Source organism: Macrobrachium nipponense, chromosome 29 (assembly GCF_015104395.2).
Source record: "Macrobrachium nipponense isolate FS-2020 chromosome 29, ASM1510439v2, whole genome shotgun sequence".
Taxonomy (NCBI): Eukaryota; Metazoa; Arthropoda; class Malacostraca; order Decapoda; family Palaemonidae; genus Macrobrachium; species Macrobrachium nipponense.
The window spans coordinates 24,033,822-24,060,333 of NC_061092.1; the positions used below are offsets into that span (position 1 = coordinate 24,033,822).

The following is a 26,512-nucleotide window of genomic DNA, read 5'->3' on the forward strand; positions in this document are numbered from 1 at the left end:
AATGACTGATTTCTGATAAAAGCTATAGTTATCGCACCACATAGTCGCTATAGATAAAGGAATCTGCTACGCAGTTTTTTCTTCATTTTTATGTATTTTTTGTGCTTCAGAGTGCGTTGGTATTAGTGTTCTTCTATTCTTTTTTCCGTGCGTACACACACACATACACACATATACTGCACACAACACACACACACACACACACACACACACACACACACACACACACACACACACACATATATATATAGATATATTATATATATATATATATCACTATTTTGCAAGCCAGCTCTACAGGTACCCAAAAGCAAGAATTTTTTTTTATCTTTTCCAGAGAAGTCGCTGACGTAATACTGCCGCTCAAGGCCAGGAAAATGATCGACGTCAAATACTTATTTTACGGACTTTGCTCTAATATTTCGAAGTTTTCATTCTATTTTATGCAATGGCATTTAAAAAACAACCTGAAATCTCCATCTCTCGTTTCATATGCGACCAGTGTTTATTGTTTCATGCAGAATTATTTGCCAAGGAAAAATCCTAGGCCTAAAGAATAGAGATAATTCATGGACACGTATACTCAGCAAGTATGATAAAAAGGTAATTTCTGAGTTACCAGAATTATGAACTAAAATCCATATTTTATGAAAAGCTAATTATATCATTATAAATTTAGTGAAATATAACGAGCATTTTGCATAATGAACGCTGTAAATGGTTGGCCTCTGGATGGGGGGAGGGGCCTTATGACGTCATAGAACTTTTTTTCCTCAGAGGGTTCACACCACCCCCGCTTAACCCGATCTCCTCTAAAATACCAGCGCGTGGGTTCACCACGTATTCTTATCACTATACACCTGCCATGTTTTGCCTGTTGACGAAATGTTACGTATGTTTTGATCCGCAAACATTTTCAGAAAGCTTTAAAAAGCTGATTTAAAAGAAATATAAAAGGCTAGACCTATCTTTGTACGTCTTGCTGCATTAAACTAAGGGTGAAATTTATATGCCCAACGTCTTTGTATATGAGCATCGTTCCAAGCATTATCATGGGGGCCCGCAGCATATTTTCCAAGTGGGTGGGGTGGCGGGTTGGGCGAAATCTTAATACATAGTTTAATTCCAAAAACAGTAGCAGAGCCTGGAAATCTATCTATTTATCTATCTATCTATCTATCTATCTATCTATCTATCTATCTATCTATCTATCTATCTATCTATCTATCTATCTATCTATATCTATAATATAATATATATCTTATATATATATATATATATATATAGATATATATATATATAATTATATTTGATTTTTTTCCAGGATTTCAAGAGGGGCCAAGTGGCCCCCGTCGCCCCAACATGCGGGGTCCCATGAACATTATGAATATCTATCTATGTTGTTCCTAAGTAACCTATATGTGCTTTATCTCTAAACAATTCAGCTTGACTTTAGATTCTATCCGTGTGATACTTAGGCGTATAGTTAATAGTCCTGAGTGTATCAATTTTAACAACTAATTGTAACGTATTTGGCGGTATGCGTGCTCTCTCTCTCTCTCTCTCTCTCTCTCTCTCTCTCTCTCTCTCTCTCTCTCTCTCTCTCTCTCTGTATATATATATATATATATATATATATATATATATATATATATATATATATATATATATATATATATAATGAATGACGTCTTATTGTAAAATGTACGTACACACGCTATGTCAGATGACCTTTTATAATCACAACGGGTATGATAAAATAAAACTAAAGTACAACGTCAATTAAATGGTTAAAGCTTTAATAAAAGTTGCAGCTTACAAGCAATCCTACAGTCAAATTTGAAGTTATATAAGTATTTCATTGCCATATTGAAGGCACACCACAAAAATAATAGAGATGAATTCACCTTAAACAAAGTTACCAAAAATATAAAACGAATTTCATATTTCATTGTCATCAGGCGAACTAATAGACTATCAAAATTGTGCCATATTGCAGGCCTCTTATACAACATTTGTATAAAACATTTGATTTAAGTTTACTGACGCTCAGAATACAGCGACAAAAATATTTATCATGATCTATGAACACTATACTCTTGTTACTTATCGCGCACTCTCGTGAAAAGGCCGTAGTTTGATAAGGCATCCGAAACGAGTGTTGTTACTATGCGAAAGGAAAACTCAGAAAATCCCTGATCGTTCTCATGTGACAAGAACTTTTAAAAAATACAGTAAAGAAATACATTTGATAAAAAATTAACATAATTTATACTAAAAATATATTAAATATGACAATACATTCCAGACTCCAGTTGGCGAGAATAGATTATTACCAAATCTACATTTAAGAAACTCCTACTATTAGTTAATGCTTAAGATGTGTTCAAAGCCCACGTTTTGGGAATAATACAAATAAATATATTCAAAAGAGATTAAAATACCTAAAGGCGTAAAAAAACACAAATTATTTCTTGAAAGCCTTAAAGTTCTTAAAATGGATTATGGCAACGCTGTTTTCTCATGCCGCACGCAGATAATATGTAATAATGTAAACAAGTTTGAAGTCGCTCGCCCAGCTCAAAGACTGACAGGTTCTGACCCCTTACGTAAAGTGATGTCTGTAATATCTAGACTTTATGTCAACGCCTTGAGGCGATACCCATTAGCTGTTCAGTCATTTCAAGCAGGTAAGGTGTCTACTAAGGGCATACCGTACGCACAGAAAAGGAGAATATCCCAATGTGAACACAACCCACTGTACTTTTCGTGGTTGAACGAAATTTTAGACCTTTTTAAATATACTACCTACCTAGGTAGGTAGCTATCTAATTTTTTAGGGCAACCGGATAGGGGTACACCCCCAGGTAGGGTATACCAGCTGTCTAAACGTAAAGGTCATAAGGATCATCTGACCTCTTCCCTGAAACTTACGGGCTCTACTACCTAGCTAGCCTAGTACTAGTAGGTATAGCTACTAGCTAGGTACATACTAGTAGGTAGTAGTAGTACCTAGCCTAGTTCCGTCAGTGGACCTCATGCCGTGCACTGTAGGCATTAGGGTAAACAACCGAGTTGACTGGCCAACTCACCGACTACCGCGGTTTTGGCCACCCTCCGAAAAAGTACATTAACACGTCCTGACACCAGAGATGGTCATCAGTCATGAGTTGTTGGTGGTGATAACAGGAGCTCAAGACTTCTAGGGTAAAACACCGCATGGACTGTGGACTGGCCAACTCACTGTCGATCACGGCTGGACACCCTCCGAAAAAGTACTTATAACGTGTCCTGACACCGGAGATGGTCATCAGTCACGAGTTGTTGTTGGTGAGAGACGGAGCTAAAGACCTCTACTCTCCTTTCGAAGTAAGTATTTTCTCCAGAGTTAGAAATTAAGGCCATATTTTAAGCTTTAAACAGAGGGGGTATTTTTACAGAAGCAGACCGCACGGACTGCAAGGAACGTAACCGCGGATACGACATCCACTAGGGATTGGGGCGTCCAATGTATTTCGCCGTGTTTAGTACTGGCCCGTGGGGGTTAATTACAGTCGTCCGAATAAATATTACTTAAAATTCTTGTTCAGTAGGTAAAACTGCATAGAAAAACCACAACTGCCATATCCTAGGCCGCCGCGGATAAGTACCCTAGATCTACTAACAGAGGGTAATGAAAAGGGTGGCCAACGCAGTGCAAACTTCACCAAAACGCTTTTGAAATTTTTACTTACGATTAAATAACTTAGAAGATTGACGCCATCTCGATGTTTGCGGAGTCGCTTGTGTCAACAAACTTCCCATTTCCTGTGATAAATCGGCACACCACTTGTACCCATAGACGATGGGGCAATTTCATCACAACAATTGGAAAACTGTCCCTATCCACAACGTTTTTAAGGAAACTATGGTTTTGGTAGAAGATGACGAAGCGTGCACTAGATAATTATTTCAATAAATAGTAAAACATAAATATTTTACATATTTATGATGATTAATTTGAAAATATTTGTTAATGAAAAAGTAACTCAATTCCTGACTCAAATATAAGTAATTATTTTTCGGAAATAGAAAATTTTTTAAGTCCTGTATTATGACGTCACGACATCTTGACTTTCGTACCAATTGTAAATGAATTGCTATACTCAACTTTCTTGCAGAACAGTTTACCAGTTATTCATGCAGATTGTTATCAGCTATTTATGTAATTGTTATAATCATAATGCGCATATATATCTTTATTATTTACTTTTTGGATATATGAAGATGTTTTACAGCCGGATTACCACCGTAGTGTGATGCAATCGCTTTCGCTCCCTGCGCCTCTTTATGTTTTTGCACCATAAGAAATTAATGGGGCCGAATTTGCAATGACCAGAAAGTTGTTAAAAGAGGAAAGTTAGTATTGAGGAGCATATGTTTTGATTGAGAAAAATACAAATTTATAAATAGCTAGCTTGTAAAAAATACTTTATTACAAAAAACTTGACGGACAACTTAGCAGCATACCTACTATGGGTTTCAGAGACAGTGCAAGCACGGTTTTTGGCAATATTTTTGTAACAAACACTCTTTATCAAAACGAAATTTTGCTATAGTGTATTACACCCAGTGCCTGTAATTTATAAGGGTATCGTGAATCACTAATCGTAAAGAATAACGACACTTGGCCTTGTACCAAGAGACAAAAACCCATTAACCAGAAATGGATACGAACACAGGAGTAAAAAGCTCCACCTACCCCCACCTCCACCGCCACCCCTGTCCTTCTTCCTTCCATCACCTTCCCTTCTCTCTCTCTCTCTGTTGCCAATTGGTACGTGTTCACCCTCCAAACTGGTTATAAGACTTACACAAAACATGGAAATTGGTGAAATTAGCCTATTTATTGGAAGTGTATATACATAAATATTAAAGCAATTTTATCATTATTGCATTACTATGACAACTAGAATTCATGGAAACGGTTTATAATAATGCATCGACGTATGTGTGAGGCTCCACTAATATGGCAGCGATGATTTTGCCATTCTTAGCATGCAAACATTAAAGGTTACATTTATGTCTGACATACAGTTATTAAAAAAATCAAAATACTAATACCTATGTATAGACTTAATGAAAAGGGATAGCAAAAAGAAAAAAAAATTATAATACACTATCCGTCGTCTGCGCTGCGATGGTTTTTGGCAGCCAGATGTACGACAAGGTTAGAAACATTGGATTGTATCTACTTCAGAAATATCTGTAATTTTTCTGGGTAATTTGGTTGCAAAAAAGGGATAATAGACATGAATTGAATAAACATTTTGAAGTAACAAAGTAAAGTTAAACTAAATAATGAGTAAAGTAAACAATTAAGGGAATAAAGCTTTGCACCTCATAAACAGTGTCGTTGTCTGCTGCTCGTAACTGTTCGTGGAGGGAGTGCTTAGGAACCAGGAACAGCAATGTGGTTCAAGTGCAATTTGGAGTGGATTAAGACCAATAATGTGTATAATTACAATCAAATAAGCACTGTGGAGTTTCAACTGTGATGGCAGTAAGGATAAAACCACCGATTACAAGGTAAAAACGAATTCAGTTCAAACCATGACCCTGGGTATAACAAGTTTCATACTTTCACTAATATAGGCAACAAAATGTTGTTTTATTGTGCTGATTACAACTGCAATCTTGAGTAAGATCAATAAATGTTACATATATACGCTAACATTGTTCAAATGAGTGCTGGGAAGGCTGGGAAAGATGGTGGATTGTCCGTAATTAGACCGCCCAGCCTGACGATAGCCACCATATTGGATTTCAAAACTGCCTTGAAAACATATTTCACGAAGAGCGTCACGTGCTTATTTTAGCTTGTATGGGGCTTTCATATATCACATTATGTTGACGAAACTTCAATCTTTTGAATGGATGCTTAAAGTTGTAATTGTATTCTTGTTTCACCAATCAAATATCAAGTGAATAAGACCCGGCCAGCGTGATGGGGATGGATCGTCCGTGATTGTTTACCCTACACTCCTTTTGAAGTAAGTATTTTCTCCAAAGGTAGAAATTATGGCCATATTTTTAGATTTAAACCGAGGATAATGAAAAGTGTGCCCAACGCAGTGCACACTACCCCATGACGATTTCAAAATTTTTACTTACAACTAAAAATGTTTAGAAGATTGACGCCATCTCGATGTTTGCGGAGTCGCTTGTGTCAACAAACTTCCCATTTCCTGTGCTAAATCTGCACACCACTTGTACCCATATTCGCTGCGGCACTTTTATCACAACAATCGTAAACACCGACTTCCAACCACTACTTATCCAAGGGAACTACGATTTTTAGTAGAAGAAGAAGAGAAGAAGAAGCGTGCACTAGATAATGATTTAAATTGTTAAATGGCAGTATAAGGTCATGAATTGCATAAATATTTTTACATATTCATGATTATTAATTTGAAAATATCGTTGTTGAAAAAGTAACTAGATTCCTGACTCAAATATCAACAGTTATGCTTGTGAACAGTACCTCCGGCGTTCTTCGCGCCCTTCAATTGTTTATCAGTGTTGCCAATTGGTATGTGTTTACCCCCCAAACTGGGTATAAGACTTACGAAAAGCCGGGGAAATAAGTGAAATTAGCATATTCATTTGTAGTATATATACATATTACAGAAATTTTATCATTACTGCATTACTATAACAACTAGAATTCATGGAAACAGTTTGTAAATGCATCGGCGTATGTGTGAAGCTCCACTAGTTTGGAGTGACTGGTTTTCCTCCCTTTCTCTTTACTTTAGTTTAGGAGTGACTGGTTCTCCTCCCATTCTCTTTACTTTAGTTTAGGAGTGACTGGTTCTCCTCCCATTCTCTTTACTTTAGTTTAGAAGTAACTGGTTCTCCTCCCATTCTCTTTACTTTAGTTTAGGAGTGACTGGTTCTCCTCCCATTCTCTTTACTTTAGTTTAGGAGTGACTGGTTTTCCTCCCTTTCTCTTTACTTTAGTTTAGGAGTGACTGGTTCTCCTCCCATTCTCTTTACTTTAGTTTAGGAGTGACTGGTTTTCCTCCCATTCTCTTTACTTTAGTTTAGGGTTGACTGGTTCTCCTCCCATTCTCCTTACTTTAGTTTAGGAGTGACTGGTTTTCCTCCCATTCTCTTTACTTTAGTTTAGGAGTGACTGGTTCTCCTCCCATTCTCTTTACTTTAGTTTAGGAGTAACTGGTTCTCCTCCCATTCTCTTTACTTTAGTTTAGGAGTGACTGGTTCTCCTCCCATTCTCGTTACTTTAGTTTAGGAGTGACTGGTTCTCCTCCCATTCTCTTTACTTTAGTTTAGGAGTGACTGGTTTTCCTCCCATTCTCTTTACTTTAGTTTAGGAGTGACTGGTTTTCCTCCCATTCTCTTTACTTTAGTTTAAAGGTGACTGGTTCTCCCATTCTCTTTACTTTAGTTTAGGAGTGACTGGTTTTCCTCCCATTCTCTTTACTTTAGTTTAGGAGTGACTGGTTCTCCTCCCATTCTCTTTACTTTAGTTTAGGAGTAACTGGTTCTCTTCCCCTCTTCCCATTCTCTTTCCTTTAGTTTAGGAGTGACTGGCTTTCCTCCCTTTCTCTTAACTTTAGTTTAGGAGTGACTGGTTCTCCTCCCATTCTCTTTACTTTAGTTTAGGAGTGACTGGTTTTCCTCCCATTCTCTTTACTTTAGTTTAGGAGTGACTGGTTTTCCTCCCTTTCTCTTTACTTTAGTTTAGGAGTGACTGGTTCTCCTCCCATTCTCTTTATTTTAGTTTAGGAGTGACTGGTTCTCCTCCCATTCTCTTTACTTTAGTTTAGGAGTAACTGGTTCTCCTCCCATTCTCTTTACTTTAGTTTAGGAGTGACTGGTTCTCCTCCCATTCTCTTTACTTTAGTTTAGGAGTGATGGGTTTTCCTCCCTTTCTCTTTACTTTAGTTTAGGAGTGACTGGTTCTCCTCCCATTCTCTTTACTTTAGTTTAGGAGTGACTGGTTTTCCTCCCATTCTCTTTACTTTAGTTTAGGGTTGACTGGTTCTCCTCCCATTCTCCTTACTTTAGTTTAGGAGTGACTGGTTTTCCTCCCATTCTCTTTACTTTAGTTTAGGAGTGACTGGTTCTCCTCCCATTCTCTTTACTTTAGTTTAGGAGTAACTGGTTCTCCTCCCATTCTCTTTACTTTAGTTTAGGAGTGACTGGTTCTCCTCCCATTCTCTTTACTTTAGTTTAGGAGTGACTGGTTCTCCTCCCATTCTCTTTACTTTAGTTTAGGAGTGACTGGTTTTCCTCCCATTCTCTTTACTTTAGTTTAGGAGTGACTGGTTCTCCTCCCATTCTCTTTACTTTAGTTTAAAGGTGACTGGTTCTCCTCCCATTCTCTTTACTTTAGTTTAGGAGTGACTGGTTTTCCTCCCATTCTCTTTACTTTAGTTTAGGAGTGACTGGTTCTCCTCCCATTCTCTTTACTTTAGTTTAGGAGTGACTGGTTTTCCTCCCATTCTCTTTAATTTGGTTTAGGAGTGACTGGTTTTCCTCCCATTCTCTTTACTTTAGTTTAGGAGTAACTGGTTCTCTTCCCATTCTCTTTACTTTAGTTTAGGAGTGACTGGCTTTCCTCCCTTTCTCTTAACTTTAGTTTAGGAGTGACTGGTTCTCCTCCCATTCTCTTTACTTTAGTTTAGGAGTGACTGGTTTTCCTCCCATTCTCTTTACTTTAGTTTAGGAGTGACTGGTTTTCCTCCCTTTCTCTTAACTTTAGGAGTGACTGGTTCTCCTCCCATTCTCTTTAGTTTAGGAGTGACTGGTTCTCCTCCCATTCTCTTTACTTTAATTTAGGAGTAACTGGTTCTCCTCCCATTCTCTTTATTTTAGTTTAGGAGTGACTGGTTTTCCTCCCTTTCTCTTTATTTTATTCTCTGGAAAACGGAGAAGAGTCCAAATGCCATTTGTATACTGGCTGGACCGGTGTGTTTGCAGGTTAGCTTTCCCACTGAGCATCCGTCTTGTCATTGTTAGTGAAGGGCTGCAAGTTTCCTCCTCTCTTGGCAAGGACAGATAATAAAGCAAGCTCGTTGGTACCTGTTGTATTTTCTTTGACACTTCAGTTAAGTAATGGAGTACAAACCCTATACCTAATGGTTACATCACACATTTGCAATACTATACCTACTAGAGGTGCTCCGAACAGACTAGGAAGGTAACGCCCCAGGTTGGGCGAACCTACCAGTCAGTTTAGAGAGTACCCAGATTCCTCTCATCAATTGTTTTGTCTCTTATATAAAGATAGTTTGTATGTGTAGGAACAAATACAAATTTTAAAAGTAATTTGTATTTTTCCCAACATACAAACATGAAGTTCTTTATGTTTATGGCCCTCCTCATTCACCCCTCACTCTGGTACCTGGGAAGGAAGGCAAAGTGAAGTGCAGACTGACAGGTGGGTGGGCCTTCCCTCTGCCTGCCTGTCAGTAGTTGACTACCTTATCAATAAGTTTGAATATTTGTTCCAGCTTGTTTACACAAGCAAAATCTAATGTAAAGAATCAGGTTTGTATGTTATGAAAAATACACAAATTATGTGTAAAATTTTAATTTTTTTCTGAGGATCTGATATATTAATAGGTTATGAATGTTATATTAATCTCAAGTGCCATTGCCCCATTCTTCGCTTAAGTGGTTTAATTATGGGCCTTATCTATTAAAGTGGAAGGCTATTGGGCCAGTTGCAGGTAGAGGTTCTTAGATGAAATCATATGCTGGTTATGCATAAAATCGATAATTATATTTACTTCAACTTCTGGTTATGCATAAAATTGATAACTATTTTTACTTCAACTATCTCTTTTCCAGGTATATTGATGGGGGCAGGAGATGTAATATCTCAGTTTGTAGTTGAACAAAAAAAATTTGAACAGTACCAGTGGCAACGAACTTTAAGGTTTTTTGGCCTTGGAACTTTTTTTGTGGTGAGTCAGTTTTGCATTTCTTAATCGTGTTGCAATGAATTTAATTGGGGGTTTAGTTATTACTATTGTTTATTAGTTTCTCAACAAACTTTTTACTTATAATTAGCCAAAATTCAGGATCGTCAAATTTCCTTGCCATCTCCTTAATCCCAAGAGGGCCTCTGCTGGTCACCAGCTTTGTTTTTGTGGCTCAAGGAACGTCAGGTTCCCAGGTAATAAAAGCCTTACTTTTGTTGTGTCTAGTAATTGGTAACTAGGCTTTTGTTTTCCAAGACTGTTTGGGTGTTTGTTTATCCAGAATTGCTGCTCTTGATGTACTGTATTATGATTTTTTGCAGGTTCCCTGAGTACGTACTGTATTTCTAAATTTGTGTAGATCAAATCCCTTCTATAAATGGGTGGTGTAATACAAATCTCATGTAATTAAGAGAAAATTGTTGTTAATAGAAGAACTATAGTCTCAGTTATGTGATATCCACTCAGTGAATGGTGTAGTCTGTGGGATATGAGGCTGAACTCCAGTGAAACAAATACACTATTGATTAGCAGATCTCATACAGATTTCCCACCCCATCCTCCCCTTCAGGTGGATGGACCTTTGCTGAATGAGTTCGAAGCTTTTAACTATTCTAGGTGTAACCTTTGACACATCTAACTTTTGAGAAACATCTAATGAAAGTTTCAGCAAATGCCACACAAAAATTAGGTATGGTTCGTAAGGCCTCATACGTCTATTTACAGTCAACCCTGCTTTTCGTAAAATTTTCTATGGACCGTATACGTATACCCATTGTTCACAGAAAATTCACCTATTCGCTGTATTTTTCACAAATATTCACAAAATACTGTATTTTGTTCATGAAACTTACCTGTCAGATATATATATAGCTGTATTTTCTGAAGTCCGACAGAAATTCAAAAACTTCCGGCACACACAGTGGTCGGCCAGGTGGTTAGTACCCATTCCCGCCGCTGGGAGGGGGTATCAGGAACCAGTCCCATTTTCTATTCATAATTTTTCTGTCGCCGGTGCTGGAAACACCTGTTTTCAGTACCTCCGTCTTAGGATTTTGGAAACTTCATGGCCGCTAAATATCCTAATTGTCTTTTGATTTATTGACTTGGATTTGTGGCTAGGCATACGCTATCTTAAATTGTTTTGAATATGATTCATTTTTGTATATCTGAATCTAGTTAGGCTAGTTTCAGAGGGTGTTGTCTGCTAAGATAGGGTGTGGCTACCGAAAGCTTCGGTAGTTCCGCACTCGATATGCACGAGGGCTATGTGTCTTGCTTCTTTGTTGAGATTTGTCATGTAAGGAGTGTGAGACTTTGTCTAATTCCATAAGGAAGACGTATGATTCATATGTACGCAATTAATCAGTAAACAAAGTCAGGGTAGGCTAACCTACCTGTAGACTATTTTGCCTAACCCTGTAGTATGGCCTACGGGCTATAAATATGTCTCGTGAGGTAATGCCCTTTACGTTATAGATTCCATCTGTATCTTGGAATCTAAGGTGCTCGCTCTCCTATCATTGTGGTGAAAAGTGCTACTTCTGTAGTTGTTACTCCTAACCCTGTAATGTTGCCTTCGGGCCCTAAACAGTTCTGTAGAGGGTATTGACCTTTCTCTGATACTCTATCGATTCGTAACTTAGAATCGAAAGTGCTGGCTTTGGAGAGCAAAAGTGAAGTGGCTAAGTGCAGTGACAGTGCCCCTTGTGTAGTGGAGGGTGCGTCAGATCGGCCTTATTTCGCCTCTAGGCCGGGACCTCTGCTTGACTCCCAGAACAGGGAGAGAGCATGTCCGAAAGCCGAAGGAGGGTTACGAGGAACTCCCACCGATCTGACGTGCCTTCGGCAGACCTGAAGTTACTCCCCAGGCTGCCAAAGTGCGTGCACGAATCCTGAAGGATTGCTTCTCGTCCTCCGAAGCGTCCTCCCTGCGCAGGGTTTGGAGCTTTCGGAAGGACTCGCGCCCTCTAAATAGAAGCTTTATAGAAGAGGACGTTTCACGTCCTCTCTCTCTCTCTCGTCATGCGTTGCAGTGAGAAGTAAGAAGGCGAACGTCGCCTGAACTCGTGTACGTCTTTCCACCGAGAAAAGGGAAAGCAAGTCATATTAGCAGGACGCTTTTGAGCGCGGACGTCCTAGCTTTGTTGCTGTGAGAATAAGAAGGCGTTCCCTCGCCCCGCGTATTCTCACACGATCAACCCTTCACCTGAGACTGCTTCGTGCAGTCGGCTTTTCTCTCCGAGATGTCTAATGCTCTTCCCTGAAGGCAGTTTCGCTTGCATTGGACGCTGTCAGGAGCGTGACGCTTTTCTGCACGCTTTTTTTTTGACGCTCGGCTTGGACTGGGACGTTCGGATGGACGCCAGGCGCGCGCGCGGGTGCACGCCAAGCGCGCACCAGCAGACGCCGAGGCCGAGCGCACGCCAGTGGATACCGAGCGCGAGCGGCGCGCCGAGAGTGCTCGCTGCTCGCCAGTGGACGCCGAGCGGGTGGGCGCGCCCGAGGAGTGCTCCGCTGACTCAGCCAATGGACGCCGAGCGTGCTCGCTGCTAGTCAGTGGACGCCGAGCGCGCACGCCAGGTGTGTCGCCTGGCTGAACGTTTCTGTTGAAGTCTTCAAGCTGATTTGGGCCTAAAGATTTTTTTACCTAACTTCGGTGATCCCTTCTACATCGCCTGCGAAGAATGTGAAGTAAGCAGTGCTTCGGGGAGGAAGCTTAAAGTGAAAGGCAACTTCGTTTTCGAAACCCAGCAAGACCACGGGTTTCGTGAATTATAGAGGTCTTTGTCAGTAATATTGCTTTTCGTAAAGTCCAGGATTGGATGGAGTTATGGAAAGCTCAAGGAAAGATCTCTTTTGCTCTACCGCAGTCAAGACTTTGCGGTAAGGCAGCTATGGGTTATGTAAAAGCTCGACGTCCTGCGCGTCAGGACTCTCGGCAACGTTCAGTAGGATTCTTGCAAAGGCACTCATCAAAAGGAGGAAAGCGCAAGACAGGACTTCCTTTGCCATACTGCCAATAAATTTTGATACGGGAGAGGAAGCTGGTTGGAGAGTTTCTTCCTCTTCCCAGGATAATTTTGCAAGCTTTTTAGCCCATCTGAAAGGGCTTTTCAGATGATAGATTTTTGTTAGTTCCTAGTCGGGACTTACGCTGCCGAATTGAACATCGTCGTTCTACTACCTGTCGTAAGCCGTCTCTTAACAGGATTCTTGCCCCTTCCTCGTTTGAGACGGGAATCGGAAATAAAATGCTCGACTTCCTGGATTACGTTTTGTCAATTCAGTGAATTTCCCCCATTGACAATATACTATCGTTTTGTCAAGTAAGTGGGTATCCCCTCAATGGGTTGACAAATTATCTCTTTGTCCCGTAAATGGGTTAGTTCTCATTGACAAACTTCTCATTAACTTTATATTGCGTAAGCGGATAAGCTCTTATTGACAAGATTCGGAAGAGCTCTCATTCATCATTCGCAGACTCGTACAAGAAATAGACTTGTAGACTACGTCAATGAACGCTTATGTCCAATAACATAAGAAGCTTGAGCTGTCCGCTTCAATTCTCTTGAGTTTTGTTTATGAAACTTGCCTGTCAGATATGTATGTAGCTGTATTTCCGAATTCAGCTATAGTATATATATCTGCCAGGTAAGTATGAAAAAACTTTATTGCATATAATATCATATTTTGCCTTGCGTTATTTTACTACTGGTTGCTCAAGTCATATACGCTTGCTGTAGTTACCTCTTCGATGGCAACCGAGAGGTCTATTGTCTATTAATTTAAGGACATTTAATCGTTACTCCCTGCAGCCTTCCAGGAGTTTCCGATTTATCTTTTACCGTTGTATGGTAGTGTTATGACGACACAAACGCATCTATATATTTAGCGTTTTCTGTTTCGCTTAAATATACCAGCTTGAGAGTCTCTTTATGCTAAAAATTACGGACCTATTTCTTTGTAGAATAGGGTAGCTGGCAACCCAGGCATAAAGTTAAGAGACGACGACCGTAAGCTGCTGCTGTCACTGTCCTCTCCGCCAGTCCAAACGAGGCAGTACCAGCTCGTTCGCTGTCATGCGCTGTAGGTTACGTCTCTCTCTCCTGCGGGATTGACTGACTAACCGTATCTCTGTGCTGGCAGTTACGTCTCTCTCTCTCCTGCGGGATTGACTGACTAACTGTATCTCTGCCCTACAATCACGGACTTTAGCCTAAGATTGAGGGGATTTCTTACATGATGAATAAACATTGCATTCGTTTTGCCTACTATGTTCGTCAGAGATATCGCTTACTCCTTTCGGTGCTCGTTACCGCACGGTATAGGACTACGAGTCTACCGCAACATTTCACTATTATATGCTCTCCTGCTTAGGCAAAGCGCAGCCTTTTTAGGGAAGTAAACATACTGTGTGAGGGAATGGATGAGCTTGCTGGGGACCATTTCCTTCCTAAAGAAGTTTGTTTCCCTGAATAGACTGCAATTCAGACCTCTACAGTTTTTTCCTACCGGGAAACTGAAATTTTATTAAAGATCTAGGAATGATTCTGAACATCTCTCGGTGCGTTAAGTATCACTTGAGGTGATAGAAAGAAGGTGCCGGACATCTGGAGAGGGTTTCAGATGTCCTGGATCATAATCTGAAAGAAGTGGAAGCAATTCTGTCGTCCTCCAGTCCTGGAAACGAGTTTTTGGAACCAGTGGTCCATATCAACTCTGATCTTCCACAGCTCTCTCATATCTTAGGAAGTATCTTCTCTCGGTCCCTGTTCGGGTTTACGAGAAAGAGCCTATTATAACAACAGACGTAGAATGTAACGATCCTCTAGAGGTTCGTTACAGGATTGCAAAAGTCCGTACGATCGATCGTCTCGATCGACGGCAGCAACTACTGACTTCCGAGTGGAATCTTTCTTTAGAAGTATGTTGAGAGTTATGGAGACTTTAGGGACGTCCATTTCATACATCTCTTCGCTATGATATTGAACAGGGATGGATGTTTAGTCTTTTTTCCCCTTTTTACAAAACGCTTAGGAAATGTAATAAGATGATTTATACCATCACAGGGAGCGACAATGACGCTAATCGCCCCATGTTGGCCTTCAAGATCCTAGATTCACAGAGGTCACGTCCTTCCAAGGACCTTTTCCGAGAGAGTCGGTCTACTTTTAACACGAAAGGTACCTATAACCTCTCCGCTCTGAGTCTGACTACGTTCAGACTATCGAGATGTTGACAGCATAAGATTGCCGTCTTCCCTTTCCATTTGAAGAATGGGATAAGCTGGCAGTCACAACTATTAAAGAATACGCAAATATGTTGTTGACGGCCTTTGGGCTCAGAGATTTGCTTCTGTCAAACAACAAGCCCTTCACAGATCTTTGAGTTCTGTGGAATCTCGAAACTCGCTCACCCATCTACTTTTTGTCTCACCTGTTTTCTCGGAGTCAGACACTCGTGCGAGATCAGGAGACACATAGTAGCCCTGAGTTTTCTTGTTGACGAAGTCGGTTGCGTTTACACACCCCCGATGATCGTTTAACATGAGACCAGGTTGGACTGTCAGGCATTCGTCCTTCGGGACTGAATCGCCTTTTTGCTCCTCGCTCCTTTCTCCTGGCACCAGAAGCTCGAGTCAGGAGTGGCTCAGGAGTTGATTCACTAACGACGTTGGGTTGCGTTCATACCACAAGGTTTGCTTAGCTTGAATCGCCCAGGCAGTCCAGACACTCATCCTTCAGCGAAGAATAGTGCCTTATGGTCTTCAGGGTACAGCCTTGCTGTCCTTGATGCGTCTGACTGGTCAACTGGTCGGTCACCTGACTTTAGTACAGACTGACTGACTGTGCATGTCCAGATCGAAGCTTTCAATATGGAACTTAGACATAGTCTGAAGTTCTTGATGTCACAAAGCATTCGAACATCTCCTACCTGTTAACTTCTTGCACGTGATCAGGAAGGCCCTTTTCTAACCACCCTAGATACGACAAAGAGGGTTAGTGAGGTTTTCAGCCATCGTCAGAAGTTTTGGCATTAGAGAACACAAGGGGTGCGTTCTCTAAGCCTTCCGTTGTGGCCTAAGAATGGAAACCCGTCTTGTTCTTGGGCCAGGAGCTTGGAATCAAGGATGGCACAAGTTATTGGGCAGGAGCCAGAGAGAGTCCTGTGCCCTGTCAGGTCTCTCAAGTTTTATCTACATAAAACTCAAGAAAGTCGAAGTCGTACGGACAATCTGCAGTGTTCCGAAAAGACCAGACTTGCCCATATCGAAGAACACCCTGGCTTTATTGTTAAGGAGTTCTTTCAAAAAAGCTCCTTCATTGTGTTGGCACAAAGATTTGAAATCTTTTGATTTGAATGCTCACGAGGTGAGGGCGCGGCCTCGGAAGCATTTCAACAGAGCATGGCACTCAGCAACATCCTGAGTACCATGTTTTAGCGAAGCAACTCTGTGTTCAATTCACACTCCCTGCGAGATGTGAAGATGACATATGAGATCTGCTGCTCGCTAGGGCCATACGTGTCTGCAGACACAATCTTGGGGGCAAGTAGTACCACTCATCCTATCCTGTAGAAAATGGTTAGGAAGAGCTCTTAATTTAGTAGTTGAGTCGCCGACAACGGTGACTTCTTAACTCTTAAGCCTTAGTTAACACACCTTAACTTTGGCTAGGTTGGTCAGGTGGTGATATATATATATATATATTTATTTTACTTCTTAGCCCTCATGGTATGGTCAATATGGTCTAGTCACGTCGTGGTCTCGCCCCTGTTGACAGATCATCTGGAGTGCACCAGCTATATAGGTCTCTACCTCGCTGGCAACTCTAGTAGCACAAGCAGACTTACGTGGCAATAACCACGAAGCCAGCAATGCTAACAGGTGGAACCAAGATGTAAATCATCTGCATGCATTTGTTTCCCAAAATCCTTCTATTCTGTCCCTTCCCACCTCCAACGGTGGGATTCAGCTATATATATATCTGACAGGTAAGTTTCATGAACAAAATGATATTGTTATGATACAATAAAGTTTGTTCATACTTACCTGGCAGATATATATAATTAAGTACCCACCCACCTCCCCTCAGGGGACAGTGGAAATAAAAATTATGAATAGAAAATGGGACTGGTTCCTGATACCCGCCTCCCAGCGGCGGGAATGGGTACTAACCACCTGGCCGACCACTGTGTGTGCCGAGTTTTTGAATTTCTGTCGGACTTCAGAAAATACAGCTATATATATATCTGCCAGGTAAGTATGAACAAACTTTATTGTATCATAACAATATCATTTTCATATAATTTTCATGACTAAATGCACTGTTTGTGATAAAACTATTAAAATGCTCAGGTATAAGCATTGTTAAAGGGTTTTTGTGTTTTAACTATCAAACAAGGCAGTTCTAAGCATTTTTAGTTTTAAATATTTGTGGATTTTAGCTGTTTGTGGGGGGGTATACTGTATAACAGTGATAAAATCAGTATCACCTGTTTTAGGTCATTTGTACTCCTTTTTACTATAATACTGTGCTCTGTTGTGGATGTCTGCTTCTGCTATAGATTTATCTCTTATAGATTGAGTGGTTCAAGGTGGTATGTTAATGTTTCCTAATATTCGTAGTTGTAGTTATGACTTGGACCATTGATAGATAGTCTCTTGTGTGTCACTTTTTCTTAAGTTGTATTTCAACAGAGATCTTTCACTTCACAATTGATCCCCAATTCCCCCATTATCTGCCGAGAGCAACCAGATTGGCTGAACAGCAGCATCAATATGCAGTAAATGTGCCTCCCTGTCAAACTTCACAGTTCCAGAGGACCTTATTCCTTACACCGTTGGACTGTTGAACAGCCTTCCAGAAGAAGTCATGCAATTGGAAACTTCATAAGTTCAAGTGAAGGTGCAATACATTACTACCCTAATACTGTTCTCCTTGCATTTTAATTCATTTTTATCTATTTGTTAATTTATTAATTTTTTTCTTTTTTAATAAGTGGGGTCTCTTCTTTCTGCATTTCCCTTTACCTCATCTTACTCCTTCCTAATGAGCACTATATTCATTGGAAGCTTGAATTTCAAGTCAGTGGCCCCTGGGGGCTAGTTCCATATGAATAGGTTTAACCTTCTGAATAATAATAATAATAATAATAATAATAATAATAATAATAATAATAATAATAATAATAATAATAATAATAATAATAATATTTTGGTAGAAGACCCTCTTTTAGGCAAATGCTGTTAAAAAGGATGGCAGAATTAAGCGAGTTGATTTTATATATTGTTTTTTCTATTTTCCTTACAATTCGCTTCTCAGGCTCAGCGATGTTTCTGAGTAACTGGCCAATATTCATATTGGGAATTTTCAAAAATTATAAATGCTGAAGGAATCTTTTATTAGAACAAGATATCAGGTCCAGGTCAAGCAGGGGTCGTCGTCAGTGCTGGTATTATTCCGTAGGCGTAGTTCATTTCGGGCCGGGGTCGTCTTAGGTTTAAGGGCTGGTATTGGTGCTGGTATAGCTGGATCACGTGACGTTTCGACCTTCTCGTAGGTCATCTTCTGACGAGTCGGTTGAAGTGGCGATGGGATCTCCCCTTGGGGTCCTTTTCGCCAATTTCTATATGGGTACCGTCGAAGAGAGGGTCTTCCAGATTTCCAGGAAACCGAGGATGTATGTGCGCTACATTGATGACACCTTCGTCTGCGCCGACTCCCAGGATGAGATAGAGCAGCTGCGACGTGCATTCCATGACCACAGCTGCCTCACGTTCACAATTGAACATTGCCAAGATCGCCGCCTCCCCTTCCTTGATGTCCTTGTCGAACAGCAAGATTCCGGATTCAGCACGAGGGTGTACACGAAGCCGACGAACCTGGGAATGTGCATGAACGGTGAGAGTGAGTGCCCTGAGAGGTATAAGCGCTCCACCATCAGCGCCTTCGTCAGGAGGGCCCTCTCACACTGCTCCTCCTGGAATGACACACACAGTGAGTTGGAGCGCGCCGCCCAGGTCCTCGTCGACAACGGACACACCAATCGTGCTGTTGATGAGTCAATAAGGAAAGGTATGGAAGCCTGGTACCACCGGGAACCCCGCCCCGACGTTGCAGAGCCCATCAAGCTTTTCTACAAGGGGCACTTCCACCGGAGGTACAAGGAGGATGAACAAGCCCTCAAAAAGATCATCGAGGAAAACGTCAGCCCCGCCGACCCAGACAGAAATATCAAGATGATTATATATTATAAAACGAAGAAGACGAGCAGCCTGGTGATGAGAAACAATCCTTCGGCGCCCCTGCAGGATCCCTTGAAGAAGACGAGTGTGGTCTACCGTTACACATGCCCCGTCCAAGGATGCCTCGGCAAATACGTCGGTATGACCTCCATGCGTTTCTCCAAGCGAATCTCCTGCCACGCCCAAGAAGGAGCCATATTCAACCACGCCAGGACTGCTCATAACAAACGGATAAGAAGAAATGATATTATCCCTAATATCACCATAATAGATCAAACAACGGATCCCCGACGTCTGCGCCTCCTAGAAGCCCTCCATATAGGCAAGGAGAAACCAAACTTAAATATCACTCAAGAAACGTTTCTCCTTCCACCGCCGCCCGGAGAGCAGCGAGCGACCCCCCGACGATGCCAGATAACCAGGAACCCCCACAGGATGATACGATTCCTGCTACAGACGGAATTCCTGACGTTCATCCCCAGGCACGCCACTGTGGCGCTCGCACGAGAGAATCCCCGAAACCTTCGAGGCGAGATCCACGGCTTCGCCCAAGACCGGCCCGACCAATGAGAATGCAACTCTAGGTCCGTGCCGCTATAAATACCGTTCCGCAAACTTTCTTGCTACAGTCACTTCAACCGACTCGTCAGAAGATGACCTACGAGAAGGTCGAAACGTCACGTGATACCAGCTATACCAGCACCAATACCAGCCCTTAAACCTAAGACGACCCCGGCCCGAACTGAACTACGCCTACGGAATAATACCATCACTGACGACGACCCCTGCTTGACCTGGACCTGATATCTTGTTCTAATAAAAGATTCCTTCAGCATTTATAATTTTTGAAAATTCCCAATATGAATATTGGCCAGTTACTCAGAAACATCGCTGAGCCTGAGAAGCGAATTGTAAGGAAAATAGAAAAAACAATATATAAAATCAACTCACTTAATTCTGCCATCCTTTTTAACAGAATAATAATAATAATAATAATAATAATAATAATAATAATAATAATAATAATAATAATAATAATAATAATAATATAATAATAATAATAATATAATAATAATAATAATAAAAAATAATAATAATAATAATAATTAATAATAATAATAATTAATAATTAATAATAATAATAATAATTAATAATTAATAATTTAATTAATAATAATTAATAATTAATAATTAATAATAATAATAATTAAAATTAATAATTAATAATAATAATTAATAATAATAATAATAATAATAATATAATAATAATAATAATAATAATAATAATAATAATAATAATAATAATAATAATAATAATAATAATAATAATAATAATAATAATAATAATAATAATAATAATAATAATAATAATAATAATAATAAAAGAAAGATACCAGTGCAACTGTTTTAGGTCATTTGTACTTCTTTTACTGGAATACTGTTCTCTGGTGTGGATGTCTGCTTCTGCCATAGATTTATCTATTATAGAAACAAAGTTTTTTCATCAGTGGGACATACTCTCATTGGCTAGAATAGTAGGCAACTTATCATTTGAAAAGTTGGCCCATTACAGCAGATACAAGCTTGGGTCTGTACAGGGGCAGTTGAACAAGAATTTGTCTCCTCAGTTAGACCACAGTGATGATTCTATCCACCCAACTCTGCACTTCTATGGCAAGTCCTGATGACAAAAGAGATGTCTTACCATTATGGGGTACTAGGTCTTCCCAGTGCATAACTGGCAAGAGGAGTGTTCCTTTTCATTCTATAGGGAACATTGGTGGGAGTGTTCACTATGCAAGAAATGACTGCATAAACTGATGGGATAGTATTAAAAAAATAAAATTTGTTATTTTAAGAAATTTTGGGGGTTTTTAAAAATCACATATGAAAAATTAATAAGCTGTGGGGAAGTCGTCAGTTTTATAATGAATATGATGAGCATAGTGGTGATATCAGAGTTTTATAGCATTAAAAAAGTGGTATTTATGATATTTTAAGATGACTGGTTTCTTTTGTTTTTATGTTTCTTACTATTTTATGTTATGTCTTTTGTTTTCTTCCAGGGACCAACGTTGGGAACTTGGTATGGAGTCTTACACAGGCACATTGGATCAGGGAAAGGAATTGTGGCAGTTAAAAAAGTCGCTGTTGATCAACTGATTTTTGCACCAGCATTTATTGTAGCATTTTTAACACTTTTAGGCATGCTTGAGGGAAACAGTTTTGAAGTATCACAAGACATGGTCAGAAAAAAGTATAAGGATATTCTGCTCGCAAACTGGAGTGTAAGTTTATTAGAGTTAAGATTACAATTATTTTGATATTCATATGGAGATATAAATTGTAAATATGTTTTGACTGACTGCAGATCCTCTGTTTAAATACTGTCTGATAAGTTTAGTCTCCTTCATATTTCATATCTTTTTTTTTCTATCTTACTGTCCAGCCTCAAACACTCATTTGTTCTTTTGGAAATGCAGACATGGCAATATGGTAGTTAAGTAGTGGTTAAGAGGAATGATCTGGGAATACCATTTACTCTTGTACTACACATAGCTGCAATAGCCATGACCATATCAAATGTAACCATCCCAATCATTGATACTTACTCATTATTTGTGATAAATGGTAGAGTTTATGGAATGATTAACCTAGTAACAACAAAGCAAAGCAGATGAAACCCATGGTTGAACTGCTATTGCCTTTTTTTAATCTAATAGAGTGCCACACACAAGTCATTTTACCCCAACTTAGAATTATTCCCACATGTTTGATGCAATGATATTTCATGAATAGGGCACATGACCCAATCCCTGTATGCAGAGAATATAGGTTTATATACTGTGTTAAAAGTTATGTCCAGACTTTAACAAACAGCAAATAGTATCAAGTTGTGGAATTTATAAAGGAAATTTTGTCAGAATCTTCATTTTCATTTTATTTTATCCAGTTATGAGATTTTAAAAAAATTTCAGGTTATTAGATGAAATGTAAACTGCTTTTGAACCCCAACATATTCATTCGTAAAACATCTGCCAATGCAAATTATGGAATGAGCTGCTTAATGAGTGTTAGGAACTCCTGGAAAAAGCACATCAAAAACATGAACCTCAACTTGGGATTTAGCCGAGATCATGAAATTTAAACTGTTCTGAAAAGTAAACTTTTTGGATCAGCCTTTTAAGAAAAGTATTGTGAAACTGTTGTCTTGGTCTGCTTAACAATAATAATTAAGGCACTCTCCCTCCCCTTATCAATATTAAATAGTTGGATGAATAATTTTATGTTGCTGTTGTGCTGGTGAGTATTTTAAAAAGTACGTATTTAAAATAACATGTTTATTCAATGTTCTAGGTTTGGCCTGCTGTTCAGATTTTCAATTTCTCCTTCACGCCTTTGCAGCACCAGGTATTGGTGGTTCAAGTGTTTGCATTGCTATGGAATACTTACCTAGCTTGGAAGACTAATCAACCTACAACTCCTCCGGAACCGATTGCAGATAGCTAGATGTTTTAAAGATAATTTAATATCATTGGCTGGAATGTTGTTGAAACTTTGCTAAAATTGAGACCTATGGTTTTGTGTAATTATGTTAGTATGAACTTTTCTCATAAGGTCAGAAAAGTTAATTTGCTCAAATGTTGTGGATAATATGCATTTCAGAGGATGTTATAGTGTTATATTTTGTTTGTTGCCATACTTTTAAAGGAAATTTTTACTGTGTTTAGAGTAATTCATTATATTATACTTTACTTCTGGTAGTGTATAGAATTTAGCATACTCATAAGTAAAACCTTTGTTTTAAAAATTTCCCATGACAGTCCTAGTTGTCAAAAGGCTTATATTCTAATGTTATATTCAGAAACTGTGTAGTTACCTAGAAGGTATTGCTGCCAGCAGGGAGCATGTATTTATATGGTGATTTTGTTATATTGCTGTGATGTTAATGTTTCAAAGTGCCTCATTCTCTGTGTACTGCATTTTCATTTTTGGTTGACTTACAGGCTTATTTTTTAAAACTTATAATCATTTGCTGAATGGAAGAAAAGAATATCATCTGGTGACTGACTGGCAGCACTGTGCATTCATGCTTATAAACCTTGGATTCCTGTTAGTTGAGAATATAATTTCTCATTTTTACCATGCTGTCAACAAGATATTTAATTTCTTGATTTGGTTTTAGCATTATTTTTATTTCCTTTCCTGTTAATTCACGCAAAGCTTTTCCTTTTTTCTGCCAGTGTCTCACTTGCTCATGTGCTGGGAGATTTTGTTAGTTAATGAAATTCAGAGATTATTAAAAAGTTCACCTGTTTCAGTGTGCTTTGTTACAGTGGATTATGTTTTGCTTGCTTTAACTTGTTGAGGTCCATTTACTAGGTCATTTATTTTGCTAGTTCTATATTTGATTCCATTACTGTGTAATATATATGCTAGTATCTGATGGAAGTGGGCAAGTTGTTGGACTGTTATCGTCAATTTCAGTTAGCAAGTTTTATTTTGAATTTTTGATATTCTGTATATCAAAGAGTAAGTTTCATTTGCTAGTGTTTCTTTGAAAAATGTTGGTATATTTTAACTTGTACTAATTTATCATTTGTACCTTTTGGCATTTTATTATCTTATCCACAAGGTTCATTTTAGCTTTGGAAGCAGAACCTTGGCTTAAAGGAGAGCTGCATTCATTCTTTCACTGTAGGTTCCCTTCCTAGGTCTTCAGTCTTCCCATGTGGAAATAGTCTTTGGTGAGGACAGGGTTGGGTTGTCACCTAATCAAGAAGAGGTCTTGTGAAGTCTCTGAATAAACAGACACTTTTGCTTTGAGGAAAGCCCAGTTTACTGTGACTAAGATGAAGAGAACTGCTAAAAGCCTCCAGGTGACAAACTTATTTTTGACACTCCTTCCTTGCACTTAATAACTTGGTTGAATTTGTCATTTATTTTGAAAAACATGACCATGTTGTTATGCCTCCCTCTTTGGCTTGGCTTGGCTTGGAGGCTTTTAAGTGAATTCAGTTGCTCTTAGTTCATCGCATATCTCAATGCTGTACAGCCTTGTGCTGACAGAAGACATGGTTAGACATTTTTCCCAGTAATCCAAATGCCTGCCTGGAAATTTCACTGGAGATGATTCTTTATCATACTGAGATTGCACCAACTTACCCAGGAAGACCTGCATTCTGATTTTGCATTGGCCTGGCTTATTTATGAAGCACAGAATTTTCAGTTGCAAAAATTAAAAATCTGTTATCCTCACTAATTTGGGATTGTTGGTCTCTCAGATACCAAAATTTCGTAGATGATTATTTCTTCCTTCCATCAGGAGGCCTTCTCAAAAAGAGAACAAAGGTAACTAAGTTTCAGGTAATCTTTCTTCAGGCTGTCCATAGATACTCAATTTAGTACTATTCATTTCTTACCCTTTCCAGGTCTTATAGTAGAACTTAAGGTAATCATGACATCTCTTTCTTGACTGACCTTTTAAGTTATGAATGGTCATAAATTAGCATTCAGTTAGACCTTCATCCAGTCAGCTCATTCTAGAGTTTCTTCAGCAGCCAGATCTTGCTTCATAAATTGCAATTCAGTTAAATTTAGGTGATGGGTCTGTTTATTACAGGTTGTTAATTTTGTCTCAAAGTTTGAATTTTACTGGCAATTTGTTTAAAATATTTGCATTGGGGTTTAGGTTCCCTGGAAGTTTTTCACTGAATGTCTGTGATACAATAGATGTAGAGATACAATAGATGTACAACCATTTTTCTCTGCAGCAGTACTTGCAAGAATAACTAAAGTGTTTGAGTGAATAACACAGATTTACACAAGCTAAGGACAAAGCTGATGCTTTAAGATCAGTAAACTGCTTTGTATACCCTATAGCTTAATTCAGGTTGAAGTTTTGGAATTCGGAAGATATTTTGTTTCATCTGTTAATTAGATGCTTTTTGGGATAGTTCAGTATGATGCTGGATTGTTTTTTTCATACAAAAACTGTTATTTGTTGCTGGACATTTGTTCCTGTATTATTTTTTACCGAAGACAGTGCAAATTTGTTCTAATATGGTTTATTCCTTAAGACAGTGCCATGTATCAAGTTCCTCTCTTTTCTTATAGAGTTGATGAAATAAAAGATTATTTTTTTATTATAATTTTCATTCAGCCTTTAGTATCAAAACAAAAAAGTTAGAAAGTTTCCAGCCAACTGCGGTACAAGAGAATAGTATATTGAATTAGAAAAGAAAGTCATGTAAATAGTTCAGTTCAAACAAACATGCAATACAGCAAGTTAAGAACCAACCTTCCCAATATATACATTCCAGGCGTAAATAGGTATTTTCATATAATAAACTGGACAGACGTGCTCGTAATTGTTTTTAAAGCTACATTGTTTCACTTAACAAGGATGGACATTTTGAATCGGTTCCTTAGCTGCCTTATGGAGGACAAATATAGGGGCTCGGCATCAGAGATCATTGAAAAGCTTGGATCCAGTACATGGCGAGTTGCTCAGAATCTGAAAAGGAGCCTGCAAATTTCCCCAAAATAATTCTTGAGGCAAAAGTGGTGAACCACCTGACTCTATGCACTTTTTAGTCTTGTATCTTTCCTCCATTCCCACTTCCTATCTAAACTCTTGCTATCCAACCTCTCTCCCAGTTTCACCTTTAGGTCTTTGTTCTTAATTTATTTTTTGGCTCTTCATCTTGCTGTTCAACTACTCCATTTTCCTCTTGTTGATATCTTGGGCTGAAGGTGCCCAGTGCTTGGTTTATTACCTTTTATTTCATGATTCATTCATGCAACTGTACCTAGAAGCTTACAAAGTACGATAAAAACAAGGAAGCGACTTGCCAATTATGAGTAAAGAATGAATCTAAAATTATACTACATGTATTGAAAAATTGTATATATAGTACCCCCAAACATAATGTACAATTTGCTGCAGCATTTCTTGATGGAACATATATATTTTATTTGCCTAAAAATTCATATCTTGTTACAGTTGAAAGTTTGTAATGTGATCCACTTCTGCGTCATAAGAAATACACGATCAATTAATTAAGTCTATTAGTTAATTTACTGAACAGACTATATAGGCTCTAGCAGATTAGTATAGCCACTGTTCTTTATCACAGCTTTGCTATCAAGACTGATTAAGTATCTTTATGACATTTCAGGGGTTGTATCTTCATCCAGTGTCTCTTTTTCTATTCATCCAACTTTTTCTGCCATCATTTGGGACTCTAACAGCAGGTCACATGCAGGT

The 26,512-nt window shown here is 39.0% G+C and overlaps 1 protein-coding gene across 1 annotated transcript; it reads left to right on the plus strand.

Annotated features, from left to right (window-relative positions):
- Positions 1-2,530: 2,530 nt before the first annotated feature.
- On the plus strand, positions 2,531-25,388 carry LOC135206197 (protein Mpv17-like). The gene is made up of 4 exons (XM_064237528.1): positions 2,531-2,690; positions 9,862-9,977; positions 21,309-21,530; positions 22,600-25,388. The coding sequence occupies exons 1-4, from the start codon at positions 2,618-2,620 to the stop codon at positions 22,750-22,752; spliced, it is 564 nt and encodes a 187-aa protein (XP_064093598.1). The 5' UTR covers positions 2,531-2,617; the 3' UTR covers positions 22,753-25,388.
- Positions 25,389-26,512: the final 1,124 nt, after the last annotated feature.

Bases quoted from the DNA above. Each gene is read 5' to 3' on its own strand.
- LOC135206197 (XM_064237528.1), top strand. From the start codon at position 2,618: ATGTCTGTAATATCTAGACTTTATGTCAACGCCTTGAGGCGATACCCA. The intron at 9,978-21,308 runs GTGAGTCAGTTT...GTTTTCTTCCAG, and splicing joins GCCTTGGAACTTTTTTTGTG to GGACCAACGTTGGGAACTTG. The intron at 21,531-22,599 runs GTAAGTTTATTA...TCAATGTTCTAG, and splicing joins TTCTGCTCGCAAACTGGAGT to GTTTGGCCTGCTGTTCAGAT.